General features: G+C 40.4%; 1 protein-coding gene across 1 annotated transcript in view; it reads left to right on the top strand.

Annotated features, from left to right (window-relative positions):
* LOC130420689 (secretory phospholipase A2 receptor-like) overlaps nucleotides 1-11305 on the top strand; it is a 29527-nt gene extending 18222 nt beyond the window's left edge. The window contains exons 2-5 of the mRNA XM_056748179.1: nucleotides 9567-9605; nucleotides 9697-10080; nucleotides 10349-10696; nucleotides 10828-11305. Coding sequence (XP_056604157.1) covers nucleotides 9569-9605; nucleotides 9697-10080; nucleotides 10349-10696; nucleotides 10828-11198 — 1140 coding nt within the window. The 5' untranslated portion in view covers nucleotides 9567-9568 and the 3' untranslated portion in view covers nucleotides 11199-11305. The remainder of the gene's footprint in view (nucleotides 1-9566; nucleotides 9606-9696; nucleotides 10081-10348; nucleotides 10697-10827) is intronic.
* Nucleotides 11306-16200: the final 4895 nt, after the last annotated feature.

Here is a 16200-nt window from a genome sequence, read left to right as displayed (position 1 = left end):
ATTTGAATTCTGCCGAAGGCATTCAGAATATGTGTGCTACCCAAATAATGACTAAAAGTAAGTCTTCGAGAACGGGTTTCTCAAGCCAGGTGGCGCATTAGACCAGGGGCTCATCTCCTGTTTCCAAAATGCATCTCAAACTGCTTGAGAAAGCTGTTCTACTATGATAATTGATGATGAAAAGAAGTTATGTTCAATAAGATGTACTTGTGTTTACTTCCTCATTAGCTAAGATTTGTGTTTAGGTGTTACTTGAGACTGGAAGAGCTCCTCGAGTACATTTACATTTAGTCATTTAGCAGACGCTTTTATCCAAAGCGACTTACAAAGAGTGAGGGAGCAACAAGCGATATGTCATACAGGAGCCATAACACATTAGATCTCAATACAAAGTTAATGGTTTCAACTAATCTCGTTCTCGCCCCGTATAGTGCAGTTAAGCTGGTATACATCCGCGCTAAAATATCAAGGTGAAAGTCATCATAGCTTGCGTAGTATAGACCCAGCTCCCAACCCAACTTTGAGAATAGATTAACGGCGACATTTTTTTTATCGCGCGATTAAAGTCTCACTGCGTTAACGCCGTTAACGGCCCACCACTAATATCAATATAAAACATTACCCTCCTCCACCTCTTGAAATGACCTCTCTTCAGGAGAAATGGCACTCCTGAGCCAATCAGTTGTCGGTGGATGAAATCAATTTCTGCCCTAATTTTTTTTCTCATTTCAGAAGTTTCACTTGGGGTTACGTCACAATACAGAAAAAAAGACAATCGCTACATCCATTTCATGACGACTTTAAATTGTTGTTGATAATATTTTAGTTTATAAATCTGAAGTTAATATTTTTGGCCCCAAGAAAAACACTGTTTCTGCAACCTGGTCGCACCAATTGCGTTTAAATAACACGCTGTTGCATTATCGTCTAATACGTACGCCAAATTGCGATTTTGCGTGCATATCACACGCAGATTTTAGCTTGTACCTGGGTGGAGTGTAGCCATTTTAAAACGTACATGAAGAGGAAACACTGAAATAATTAAAATAATACTGTTAGGTATAGGGTTTGGGTTAAGGTAGAGGTTAGAATATGCACCAACGCAAACATTAGGTTTAAGGTTTGGGTTAGGGGACAGGGTAATGGGACAAATTGCTGATTAAAATGCAAACACGCTAACTGCCGAATCATATGCACGCAAAAATAGGCGTATTTATGCACGAAAATTCGCAATTTGGCGTCCATATTATACGGTACTGCACAGCGCGAGTTAATTATACGCAATTGGTGCGAATGGGATGGTTTCTGAGTTTCCCTCTTGGCCCAAACCTAATGAGCTTGAAATTTGGTTTGACAAACAGAAAAGTAACGTTTGGCCCTTAGATGTGATAAAATCACTCTCAGTCATTGCTTCTCAGTGCTTATTGTCTTATTATGCACACCAAATTGTATCTACTAACTAGTAAGAAAGTAAGTGATTTTGGACTCAGTGTGTGAACCGGATGAGCAGAATGTGAACTTTAATCAAAATAAAAGACCTAAAACCATACCTTTTTAAAGCAGTGATATGGCGTGAATATGTGTTTTTCTGTGTCTTTGGTGTGTAATCAATTGTCCATACATGTATTAGTCACGTAAAACTGCATTCCATCTAAAAGCAAATGCTCCTGAACGAGTTGTGTTAAAAGACCTGAAATGGCCTCCCAATTACACCTGAAAGACATTTTTTTTAATCTTTCGCTCATCTGTTATACGACTCTAAGACGTCTGCTGTCCATTGTCATAGACATCTAGTCTGTGTCTGTAAGATGTTAATGAATAAGAATGGATGCAAAACAGCACTTTCTAAAACCTTCAACAGATGTTTTTACACAGCAGATGTTTTCCAGATCTTTAGCAGACATCTTATGGCAGAATTTATTTTTTTGGGTGAACTATCCATTTAAATTCACATAGTGGGTGATGTGAAAAAACGAAGCGAATGTCCGACAAACTGACCTTTAACATTTGGGTTAAAATATTGACTGTCAATAGCTCTTCTCTCCTGTACAGTAGATGGTGCTGATGGACAATGAATAGATGGCAAAAGAGACACAGGAGCAATCCTACAGATATAATTAGTTGAGAAACTGTAATATTGTTTTGTAGCCTGCGTTATATTTTAACTATTACATGGTCTGACTGCAGTGTTTGTAGCACTTTTTAAGCATATAATAGTTTACAGACATTATACAAATCTAGCGTGTATATTTATTGTATAAATACTGTGTATGCTGTTACGTTTAAAAAGTGAACATGAATTTTCCTGCGTGTCATTTCACTGCTGAACATAAACAAGGAGTTTGTATGATAAACCTCTATTTATTATGAGCTAAAAATGATGTGTCTCTTCAGATTCAGTGTTGTGAGTCTACTTCAGTGTGTTTACTGATGGATTGTGTAGTCTGTTTTTAAGAGATTTAGCGCCACCACATCTAATAATGACCGTTTATTCACCGGATAAATGTAATAAACCTTGTTTGGACCGTGAATGCTAGTGGACAGTATGAAACCATTCTGAGGGAGATTTTTAATTCAGTTGTTGAACATTCACTTTACTTTATCACTTGTGGTGTGGAAAGGCTTTACGAGTGTGTGTGTGTGTGTGTGTGTGTGTGTAATGAAGGATTGAGTTCTTCAGGTAAATCAGAAACTGAAGAATCGTGGAATGCTGAAGGACACGACAGTGACATGGAAAGTGAAGTCTGATGGAAATGTTTTCACACCAAAACATGAACATGAAGAGAAGCAGAAATATTTTTTCAGACGTCTGATTGATCACATGGCCATCTTTATATAATAATATAATTCATTTAATGATTATTTTAATGGGGTTTTTAGCTGAGAAAGATATATTAAGATCATAAAAAAAAACCTAAATGTGGCTTTAGATAATTACTGATTCGTTACATTTATGTGGCGCTTTTCTGGGCACTCAAAGCGCTTTACATGGACGGGGGGAATCTCCTGAACCACCACCAATGTGCAGCATCCTCCTGGATGATGCGACGGCAGCCATATTGCGGCAGAACACCCACCATACACCAGCTTATTGGTGGAGAACAGACAGAGTTACAAAGTCAGTTATTACATATGAGCAACACATTATCTCTCCCGACTCGTCACATATTGAGACTCGGTCAGTGCCCCTATGCATCTCTTTATAATATGCAGGGGACCACATTGGGTTACAAACCATTCATTTGTATGAGGAAAATCAATGGTTTGTAACCAATCCTGTGAACAACAGTCGTTCAGAAATTGCTGCCAGAAGAAATGTTCTGTCAGCTTCAACACCATTGCCTCTCCCGTGTCTCCAGACCGATCGTGTCTTACAATGGCTTTGAACGTGAAACAGTATAGGCTCCAGCGATCGACTGCATCTAGATGATGTTCTGGTTTACTGAAGAACCCAAATACAGGCACAGCGATGTGAATACTATGATATTTTAAAGGTGCGATGAAGTGGTGTTGTTTATTGTTTCATGCTGTTATATGAGGTCTACTTATGACGTCCGCCTGGTTTTTACATCCAAAAACATCAAAATCAATAAGCAATAGGCTATTTTCTACACTGGTTTTGAGGGTAGCTCTGCTAACGCTCGGTTATAATGGACGTGCCGCATTGAAGACACTTGGAGGTAAACGCCCACTGCTTTGATTGGATAATAGTTTGTGTAGTTGGAGCCATCTGTGAATTTGGTTGAAGACGTAATGTTATGTTACACATTAGCAACATTCACAGTTTTCGCACGGCATCAGTATTATCTGAAGACCTCCTGTGATTTATAAATTACCTCCTCACATCAGTATTTCATGTGACGCAATCAAACGGGATGATTTTACTCTTATTTCCCGGATCATTTACTTCTGAGGATATACATATATCACACAGTGATGGCCAAAATTATTATAACACTAGTATTTTTACCAGCTGGAAAATGGTATAAAAGTCAGTTATTTCTATCGTTTGCTATCGTGTGTCAGAAGGAAATTTCTGTTTAATTTTCCAAACATTATTTTTGTCATTAATTGTAATAATCAGTGAGATTAAGAGGCATAGCTTTTAGCTAATGCAGCTAACGATAACGTTACCTGAGGGACAAAGAGCGTGAAAATGCTAAATTTTAAATTATGTCTGGTTGAATGGATCCGGCACATCGCAGACACTTGAAAAAATATCCCCTTAGATCAAGTTTTGTATGAAATTATCTAATTCTGACTAAACATTACAAAGCCATACAGTAGGCAAACAGTAACCGAACTATAACATGTATTTCTGACCTAAGGCTAGTTCATACATTTCCATAAGTAGTTAAAGTGAGGGATAAAAACCTTTTAAAGTAAAAATGTGCACACGTACACATACAGTGTATATAACATAACGATAAAGCGATTGTTAAGGCCTTTTTTTGTAAAAAGATATTAGCTGCTAAGCTGCTAAATTACTTAACGTTAATCAATCACAGAATAAAACACTTCCTCCGCACAGCGACAGATCAAATACTGCATTAAACAGTAAAATCAGTGTGCTCTTACCACAAGTTATTAAAAACAATCTAACTTACCTTATAAAATACAGCTTGCTGTGATGTGTGTGGCCGTCTGACAATGAGACGCGTGAAGAATCCAGAAGGTTCGATGAAGAGGAAAAATGAATAAACCTGTTGGGTCAAAATAACCCCTACAGTCCATTTGACCCAGCATGAGCAACCCAACTGTGTGTTTACAGTTCCTCAAACAACCCAAAATTATGACCCAGCACAATTAACCCAAAAATGTGTTTACAGAAATAACCCAGCAATTTTTTTTATTACAGTATGTGACAGTTCAGTTCAGTTATTATATGACTGCAAGTCTACATGATAAAGCTATGAAGCTAATTCATATTGCCGCTTTGTGTCGTAGTTAGAACAATTTTGACTCTATTATTTGTGTCCCCTTCAAAAATTGCTCTTGAGAAATTTTATGTGTATTGCCCCCCCCCTCCCATAATGCCGTGACTATCCTGCACTGAGTTTCAGGCTAACTAATTTGAATGAGAAACAAAGGTGAATGTGTGAATGCTCCGTTTGGAAACATTACACAACCTCAACATCAATGCAAATATGATCTCTTGTTATTCGTGTGTGTGTAGACTTCCTCATTACCTTTTTAGGAGATATTTTGCAGGTTGTTAATGCTGTATTCCATACAGTAAAAGTCAAGGGTGGTCAAGTGACCAGGACAGACAAACACTAAAAACGACCCCTTTAAAGTACTGTGCACTGTATTCAAGAGCTTTACTTGTTTTTGTTGTGTTGGCACCACAGCAACCAGGAATGACATTAATTCAGGAACATCTTTTTGAGGGATTTTTTCCTGGAACACACACAAACATGGCTGAAGCTTACACCGCAACCCCCCTCCCCCACCTGGGTCAATCTGATCACCTTTCTTTGTTGCTCACCCCCAAGTATTCACCTCTCATTAATCGTGTGAAGCCATCAGTGAAGACCATCAAGGTGTGGCCTGCGGGGGCAGACTTCACACTCCAGGAAAGGTTTCTACACACAGACTGGAGTATGTTTGCTTCTCAGGCCACCAGTGGCTCTCACACGGACATTGACAGCTACACCTCCTCTGTATTGGACTACATTAATACCACCATTGATAGTGTCACAACTCAAAAGCAGATCACCATATACCCTAATCAGAAGCCATGGATGAACAAGGAAGTGCGCCTCCTGTTGAAAGCACGCAACACCGCCTTCAGATCAGGTGATGCACAGGCCTATAGTACTTCCAGGGCAAATCTGAAGAGGGGCATCAAAAAGGCCAAGCACTGCTACAAGTTGAAGCTAGAGGAGCATTTTACCAATTCTGACCCTCGACGCATGTGGCAGGGCATCCAGGCCATTAGTGACTATAAACCCAACCACTCCATCCCCATAACCACAGATGCTACCTTTCTGAACGAGCTTAATGACTTTTATGCACGCTTTGAGAGAGACAATAAGGAACCCGCCACCAGGCTCACACCTTCCACCGACCACCCAATCATCACAGTAAATTCCACAGATGTTTTCACTGCACTAAGCCGGATAAATGCGCGCAAGGCTGCTGGCCCTGACGGCATCCCTGGTCACGTACTCAGGGCATGTGCGGAGCAGCTCGCTGGGGTCTTCACGGACATCTTCAACCTGTCCCTCGCCCAAGCAGTGGTTCCAGCATGTTTCAAATCCACCTCCATTGTGCCCATTCCAAAACATTCCAGCCCGACATGCCTGAACGACTACCGCCCTGTAGCACTCACACCCATTGTTATGAAGTGCTTTGAGCGGCTGGTCCTGTCACACCTAAAAGACTCTTTACCATCCACACTGGACCCATACCAATTTGCCTACCATAGCAATAGGAGCACAGATGATGCAGTGTCCATGGCGCTGCACTCCGTGCTCACACATCTGGACAATAAGGACACTTATGCACGCATGCTGTTTGTAGACTTCAGCTCTGCATTCAATACCGTAATCCCTTCCAAGCTAATCATCAAACTTGGAAACCTAGGCATTAACAATACAACCTGCAATTGGATTATGGATTTCCTGACGAACAGGCCTCAGCTTGTTAGGTTAGGCAACATCTGCTCCACCACAACCACCCTCAACACTGGTGTACCACAGGGCTGCGTACTGAGCCCCTTTCTCTACTCCCTTTTCACACTCGACTGCAGGCCTGTGAATGGATCTAACTCCCTCATCAAGTTTGCAGACGATACAACAGTGATTGGTCTCATCAGCAACAACGATGAGACTGCTTACAGGGAGGAGGTACGGCACCTGGCCACATGGTGCTCAAACAACAACCTGCTCCTTAACACCTCAAAGACAAAGGAGATCATCGTGGACTTCAGGAAGGCGAAAGGAGGCACACACGACCCCATCCACATTAACGGGACGGCTGTTGAACGTGTTTCCAGTTTTAAGTTCCTGGGGACCCACATTTCGGAGGACCTGTCCTGGACCACCAACACCTCATGCCTGGTCAAGAAGGCTCACCAGCGTCTCTTCTTTCTGAGGACACTGAAGAAGAACCAACTGTCTTCAAATATCCTGGTGAACTTCTATCGCTGCACGATAGAGAGCATCCTGACCAACTGTGTCACAGTCTGGTACGGGAACTGTTCTGTTGCTGAGCGCAAGGCACTGCAGCGGGTGGTGAAAACAGCCCAGCGCATCACAGGAACTACACTCCCTTCCATTGAGGACATCCAGAAGAAACGCTGTCTGCGTCGAGCTCGCAGCATTCTCAAGGACTCCTCTCACCCCGCTCATAGACTGTTTACTCTCCTGCCTTCCGGTAGGCGCTTCAGGTGCCTCCGGACAAGAACCAGCAGACTAGGAAACAGCTTTTTTCCCAGAGCTGTTTCATTATTGAACTCTGCTCCCCACTGATTTCACTACCTCTCATAACTTTAACTTAATGCTGCTATTACAATGTTTACATTGCACTACAGGGCTGCCATGCATGACGGAACTGTACACACCAGTACTTCATGTATCTGCTCTACCAGACTGTTTACACGCATCATTTGCACTCTATACTGCTCACTTGCACACCAGGAAAATTACACTGAATGCTCATTTGCACTAATGGACTACTTTCATAACTGCATTAACTCATCTACTGCACTGTAACTTTAATAACTGCACTAACTCACCTACTGCACTGTAACTCATCTATTGCATTATTGCATCTATCGCATAACTAACTGCATCTACTCATCTATTGCACTATAACTTCAATAACTGCATTAACTCATCTACTGCACTGTGACTGTATATCTGCATCTACTCATGTATTGCACAGTACCTTTAATAACCACATTAACTCATCTACTGCACTGTAACTTTAATAACTGCATTAACTCATCTACTGCACTGTAACTATATCTGCATCTACTCATGTATTGCACCGTACCTTTAATAACCACATTAACTCATCTACTGCACTGTAACTTTAATAGCTAATGTCTTAACTAATGCACACTCAAGTCACTTGCACTATTGTATAGTCTATATTGTTATCTGTTCATAACCTCCTGTACACTAATGTTCACAGTATATAGCCTTCTGTATATATTGTTCATAGTACATACCGATTGTCATATTTTCATAGTACATGCCCATCGTAAATTATTTTCCTAATATTGTATTCTGTATTTATTCACACTGTATATCTGCACTTGCTAATTGCACTTCTGGTTAGACCTAAACTACATTTCGTTACACTGTACTTGTATATGTGTAATGACAATAAAGTTGAATCTAATCTAACATAAGTGTATGTTGACTGACTAAACGCATGTCACCGAAAAGCATCTTCTAGTGTTATAAGACTTCAACATACAGAGCTAATAGAGTGTTTGCACCTACGTCACGGTTTGGTTAGTATGTAAACAACAGCATGAATCACACAGTGAATGTACTACTGAAGACTAATTTACGTTCCACTAATTTATGATATCTACACCACAGAAAGAACGTGTTAAAGTTGATAAATCACATGGAGTAGAACTAACACTGAAGTTTTTAGGTGGTAAATATAAAATTTTGATGAGTCTTCAAACAGTCATTGCAGTAGTTTACTGTAAAACACCTACAGTCACAGTGTTGACATTATATATAACTGTAGAAATGACTGCTAAGGGCTAACAGTGTGTAAGTGGAAAATATACACATTAGGAGAATGTTAAATATAAACCACACACATCTTGCTACAATATCAACAAGCTGTTTACACAGTGATAGATGAATAGTGTGATCATAAGCACAACATGTTGTTTAAGTCAATGGTTTTATATGTCATTGTAGTGAAAGTAGAGGAATAATTTATAACAGGTTTAAGCCTTAAATGAAAAATGTGCAAATTAAACCTATATGTTTATATTTTACCAGTAGTTTGGACCAAACTTTTGATTCTTTATTTAAATGTGCATTTTAATTTATGTTATTAAAGTAAAATGTCTAATTCACAGCAGAACATTGCTTCTGATACACAAACACAACAATATGCAAAAAAGAAAACTGACACCAGAAATATGGAAATAAGACTTACTGAAGTAAAACAATAGAGGAGGAAATGAAATATGAAAATGATTCTTCTAGTGAAATACACAAATGATGTGAAGTGTTGAAGATCCGATCTGATATAATGACATGCAGTATAAACACACACAGAGAGACAAACAGCAGCAGATTCACAAGAGATGAAAAGTAAGAACTATTTACATTCTCATTCATATTCAAATCATTATTTTCATGATTCTGTTTTAAAAACATTGAGAATGCATCCGAAAATAACTTCTAATCAAACTTCATGAAGAACTTATAAACTGACTTTCTGAAGAGCTGCAGTTTTAACTTCAGTGACATTTACAAAAAAGACACGTAACAAACTTTTTGATGCGTATTAAAGTAGTTCAGACATTTTATATTTTTGTGAATGAATAAATGATGTTTTGCAAAACTGTGTTTGTTCCTCAGAAATGGCTCAGACTCTATATTTCAGTCTTCTTGTCATTGGTGAGTTTGTGTTTCTGCTTTTATGTTTGTTTTATAATGTCATGAAAATAGATTCTGTTTTTTAATAAAAGACTCAAACTCTCTCTTTCAGCTCTCTGTTCATCATCTGAATGCTCTCAGCGCCGCTATCACTATATAAACATTGAGAAGACCTGGACTGGAGCACAGAGATACTGCAGAGAGAACTACACAGATCTGGCCACAGTCAACAACATCAATGACATGAAACAACTTATGAACACTGAAGAACTGAACGAGCTGAAGAAGACTGTGAATAATAGTCTGGAAATAAAGGTCTGGATTGGGCTGAAGAGAACAGGTGTTTATAAATGGAAGTGGTCTCTGGGTGATCCTGTGAAATATCTGAACTGGGAAACTGAACCATCAAATGTCACAAATAATTGTACTGTTATGAGAAATGGAAAATGGCGTCAGCAGGACTGTAATGTGCCGTCACAGTTCATCTGCTACAATGGTGAGTGAAAGCAAACCTTCACTTCACAAATCATAACATGACTAAAATGTCCCTCTGGATTTGTTAAACTAATGGTGTGTGATGAACTCATTGCTGTAAACTGATTGGCCAAACAGAGAGAAATCCAAACAGATGTAAAGAGAGAATCAGACACATTCTGCATTAACTAAAGATATTCAGAATAAAAGAGTTTCTGAAGATTCACATATAAACTGCAAGTGTAAGAATGATTGAAAATCATGAGACTTAAATTTATTTTCTTCAACAGAAAGCAGTAAATCATACATCATTGATACTTCTAATAAAACATGGAGAGAAGCTCAGAGTTTCTGCAGACAGTATCATACTGATCTGACCAGTGTGAGGAACCAGACTGACAATCAACTGATCCACAACATCATTAATGATCCTCACACATCTGTCTGGATTGGTCTGTTCAGAGACTCGTGGGAGTGGTCAGATAACACTGACTCCGCCTTCAGAAACTGGAGGTCTGGTGAACCTAGTTTAAATTATAATGGTGTTTTTGAAGATTGTACACAGTTGATAATGAATGATCAGGGTCAATGGAACGATGAACCCTGCAGTCGCTCTCACACTTTTGTGTGTCATGAAGGTGAGTTGATAAAAGTCAATGTGTGTGTTTGAATTGAGATCAGTTTCATCATAAAGAAACTTCTGTCATCAGTCACAGTGTTTGTGTTTTGTTCTCATGTTCAGTTGTTTGGTGTTTTGTTGTGTGTTCAGATGAGCTGATATTGATCCAGAAGAATCTGAGCTGGACTGAAGCTGTGAGATACTGCAGAGAGAATCATGTGGATCTGGTTTCAGTTGATTCAGAGAAGATTCAGCTCATAGTGACTGAAGTTCTCCATCAGGCCTCGACTGCTGAGGTGTGGCTGGGGTTACACTATTACTGTCTCATGAATCTCTGGATCTGGGTACGAGGAGAGGTGGTCTGCTATCAGAATTGGGCTCCAGGGGTTCAGATTCAACTGAAGGACTGCAGCGGTGAACACAGAGCTGGAGCGGTTCAGTCTGGAGGAGATCATCTCTGGATCAGCCATCCTCGATCCCAAGAACTCAACTTTATCTGCACCAGACATGGTTCAACATGAACAGATGTGTGTCTGCTACCATCTGTGATACACAATATTGTTCATTCTGACACAATTTAGTTTTCTTAGTAACTGTTGAATGATAGGACATATAGATGTATTTTGACACTTCTGTGGTTTTTCTTGTGTAAAGAATGTTATTTGTGGATGTTTAGATAATCATGTGATTTTAATAACAGATGATAGTGATGTGTGTTTGTTTAACACTTTCGGCACCTTGTGTTATTTCAGCTTTAGAAATGTCTGCCTGAATATAATTCTTAAACTCTGACACACAATATTCTGTAAGTGAAATGACATATATTTTTATTTTAATTCTGCATGTATTTACATCAACTCAAATAAAGTTTACACACACTAATTGATTTATTCGTGTCTGCTTCACGAGCATCATGGAATAATCAGTGGCTAACTGGACAAATGTAGCAAACCTAGAGTAAAAACTTAATTCAGATGTACATTTAACCCACTTTAGGAAATGATGGTGTACTGGCATGATGTGGATTTGTGAAAATGTGCTGAAGTTAGTAATGTTCTTGAAGATCAACTCGAAAAGATAATGCAGAATAACACTAATGTGTGTGTTCATGAGCGTTTGGAATTAAAAGTGATTGTAGCGATGTGTAGACAAGGAGGGGATTACTGAAAACTCCTCGACACAGCTCATAACGAGGTGATGCTAGAAACACAATTAATCTTTTCTGTCCTGTTAATATTTCAAACAATCTTTGTTTTGCTATTTGTCTGGCAAATTTTCTGAATCCCTGAATATCACACACAGATCTAAAACCATTAGCATCAGCGCTGCAAAAGGCTGCAGGGTACTCAGATAAGGATATGATTGGATTTAATGACATAGCAAAGTTTGAAATCCGGTCATACATTAAAATAGTGGTCTTACACAGGTCATACACTGGTATGTTGGAAAAGTACAACACAAAAGATGCGCCCCATTCCAGAACAGTGTTTTTGTACCAGCACGATGGTCATTATTTTATGATTAAGAATTTGGAAGCGTTCATAGGCTCACCGTACATTTGTGATTTTTGTTTCAAGGGTTACATGTCCCGTAAAGACTATAGAAGCAAATATGTGTGTGAAATCTGTAACGGGCTTGAATTTTTCAGACTTGCTGTGAAAAAAGACAATGTAACGAATGTCTTCGATACTATCGATCCGACTACTGTTATGATAGGCATAAGAAACCGCCGTTAGGTCAAGAGTTTCACAATGCTCCACGACCAAATATTGCCCAAAATGCAACCGCCATTATCAGGTTAGTGGGACAGACCATAAGCCCCACAAATGTCCTGCATCTTGTTGCGTACATTGTGGTGAAGGATAACTTGCTGATGGGGCACATCAGTGTTTCATACAGCCGATAACCATTGCTGACCCTGGTGTGAAATACATCTTTGATGATTTTCAAACGCGTTACCAAGATGGGAAACATTTCCCCAATTTTGTTTGTGCAATTACATTTTCTGGTGAGGAATTCACAGCAGATGGTACAGAACGACTCCTCAGACATTTCAGACAGCCGTTATAAAAACTAAACATGGATTGCACATAATGCCTCTGGTTTTGATAACTTTATACTTTTGGAACATTTTACAGAAGTTGGGATAACAATGCAGGTGTGTCGAATAATTTTAATTTAAAACAACTTTATAAATTGTTTTGTCTATTATGCAAACAGGAGCACAGAAAGTTGTTGATTTTGGGATAAATCTGGGCCAGAATTGAAATGAACTGTTGTTTATATTTAGGGCAGCTCTACTTTAATTGTTTTGATGTTTGACATGTGGCATAGCTTTGGCATGCCTGTGGCCCAAATCTGGTAAACAGGAGCGGGCCGCACAAGTGCCATCATTCCACGCCGTATGTGGGCCAGATGAGTAAAGTATGGGGAGTAAGGTGTGGGCCAGATTTGGTCCGCAAAAATTTGCTATCTGGGATCTGATCTTCAGCACCTCACATCATTTGGGTAGTTCTCTAGAAGACTTTTTTTCATATTTGACATCCTGCTTATTTGTATACTTGCTCATCGACATTCCTGTTGTCTATTATGTAATGAAAGAACTCAAATGAGAAGAAGCAAGGTGCGTTGCCTTATTTGCATAGTGTGATGTGTGTCAGCAAGTGAAGAAAAGATATTAGAAGACACAGCCGAGGTTGATGTGATGTTTTATCATTTTACCTTGAGGAAAGAGATGTTTCTTTATTTAAAAGAGAAACTGGGTTCTACTACGGTGGCCGCTGGGTGTCACTGCGCTGCAATAGAAGAAAACACATGCAAACACAAAAAAACACAAGCAAATTCAGAAAGCATTCGCGTTAGTTTGACGACACATGCCCTGCAAATACTCGCAACACAAGCAAACACAGAAACGCGCTGCAAGTTTTCGCAACACAAACAAACACAGAAACGCGCTGCAAATTCTCGCAACACAAACAAACACAGAAACGCGCTGTAAACTGCACACACGACAACGGAAGTGTTTCCGGGGGACCGCAAAAACTGATGCACCTGATTGGGACGCGCTTCACTTTGACTATTCAAATTCGTTAGTGGAGTTGTCAGCCACATTGAAGGTAGTTGCTTTATAACTTTATTTTAACTTTCTTAACGTACGTCCGTAGGATATTATTAGCCTGTCGATTTGAACAGTTTAACAAAAACTATGAGACGTAGTAATTGCTCGACTTACTTAAACAAGTGTCACGTTAAAAACATTTAATGGTTTAATGATTAATGATTAAAAATGTATTGTAGTCGACATAGTCAGTGTGGCTGACAACTCCACTAACGAATTTGAACAGTCAAAATGAAGCGCATGAAGTGCATCAGTTTTTGCGGTCCCCCGGAAACACTTCCGTTGTCGTGTGTGCAGTTTGCAGCGCGTTTCTGTGTTTGTTTGTGTTGCGAGAATTTGCAGCGCGTTTCTGTGTTTGTTTGTGTTGCGAAAATTTGCAGCGCGTTTCTGTGTTTGCTTGTGTTGCGAGTATTTGCAGGGCATGTGTCGTCAAACTAACGCGAATGCTTTCTGAATTTGCTTGTGTTTTTTTGTGTTTGCATGTGTTTTCTTCTGTTGCAGCGCATTGACACCCAGCGGCCACGGTATTCTACTGTCAGTACTCCATAGTGTCAAAGAAGGATGAAGGCCCAGACAGCAAGCAACCATTGAATCAATGTTAAAATTGTTGATCCGTCAATGTTAATGGCATTGAATCAATATCACTTTTGCACCCTCACTTAATGTAGAAAAAACATAGAATTTCCAACAAATCATCATTATTGTGTTCGGTGTTAGTTGAGGTCTTCTTTAGCCATCTATTTGTGTAAAAAACAGATTTGTTGTGGTAAAGAAAAGTACTTGTGGTATCAGAAAATTATGCTTTTTTATGTTTTTCAAGTTATATCATCCATCCATCCATCTTTTTCCGTTTATCCTGGGCCGGGTCGCGGGGGCAGCAGTCTAAGCAGGGATGCCCAGACTTCCCTCTCCCTAGACACTCCCTCCAGCACTTCCGGGGGGACACCGAAGCGTTCCCACGCCAGCCGGGAGACATAGTCCCTCCAGCGTGTCCTAGGTCTTCCCCGGGGTCTCCTCCTGGTGGGACATGCCCGGAACACCTTCCCGGGAAGACGTCCAGGGGGCATCCGGAAAGATGCCCGAGCCACCTCAGCTGGCCCCTCTCGATGTGGAGGAGCAGCGGCTCTACACTGAGCTCCTCCAGAGTGACCGAGCTTCTAACCCTATCTCTAATGGATCGCCAGGCCACCCTGCGGAGAAAGCTCATTTCGGCCGCCTGTATCCTGGATCTTGTCCTTTCGGTCATGACCCACAGCTCATGACCATAGGTAAGAGTAGGAACGTAGATTGACTGGTAAATCGAGAGCTTCGCCTTGCGGCTCAGCTCCTTCTTCACCATGACAGACCGGTACAGCGACCGCATTACTCCAGAAGTTGCACCAACCCGTTCCATCATTCCCTCACTCGTGAACAAGACCCCCAGATACTTGAACCCCTCCACTTGAGGCAGGAACACTCCAGTTACCTGAAGTGGGCAAGCCACCCTTTTCCGACTGAGAACCATGGCCTCAGATTTGGAGGTGCTGATTCTCATCCCAGCCGCTTCACACTCGGCTGCAAACCATCCCAGTGCATGCTGAAGGTCCTGGTCTGATGGGGCCAGCATGACGACATCATCCGCAAAGAGCAGAGATGACATCGTGTGGTCCCCAAACCCGACGCCCTCCGGCCCCTGGCTGCGCCTAGAAATTATATTAATTACTTTTAATTGTGTTCTGTTATTTAAATATGAATGATGTGTTGACGATGACTTTTATCCAAAGCGACTTACAGTGCACTTATTACAGGGACAATCCCCCTGGAGCAACATGGAGTAAAATGTCTTACTCAAGGACACACTGGTGGTGGCTGCTGGGATCGAAACAGCAACCTTTGATTTACCAGTATTCATGTTGGTCAATCTGAATTGGCGACTGTGCATTAACGCTGTTAGCGTGCACATGAGCGTTTGAATTGTATCAACAACAGGCATTTTTCATTTAATGTGATATGCACTTGCGCAATAGTTGTGTGCATCCCTGTAAATGAGAGATAATTGGTGGAGAAAGGTGAAGCAGCAGTCTTTGCAGATTGATGATTATCACTGTGTTTTGAGTTGATCCTGCTTGCAAGAACTAACATATTTGTCAAAGACACATTTTGTTATCCTCTCTCAGAAAAGTTTCCAGAACAATGTTCCTCTAGGACCGAGTGTGGACACCCCTGCTCCATATAAATGTGTCCTCTGGAGGATCAGGATTGACAAACTGTTAGAATGTAAAATTCTTATGTCCCCATGTCTAAGTATTATTCTAAGGTTGAAGAGTCTAGTCGACGGAACACACAGAGTTTCAGAATCGATCCGGAGACCAAGAATGAATCACAGACACAGGAGTGTAGTTCAATCAGAGTCCCAAGTTTATTGT

The sequence above is a fragment of the Triplophysa dalaica genome, chromosome 5, assembly GCF_015846415.1.
Source record: "Triplophysa dalaica isolate WHDGS20190420 chromosome 5, ASM1584641v1, whole genome shotgun sequence".
NCBI classification, from domain to species: Eukaryota; Metazoa; Chordata; class Actinopteri; order Cypriniformes; family Nemacheilidae; genus Triplophysa; species Triplophysa dalaica.
Note: the sequence above shows the minus strand (reverse complement) of the source record. Positions and strands in the feature narration are given on the sequence as shown.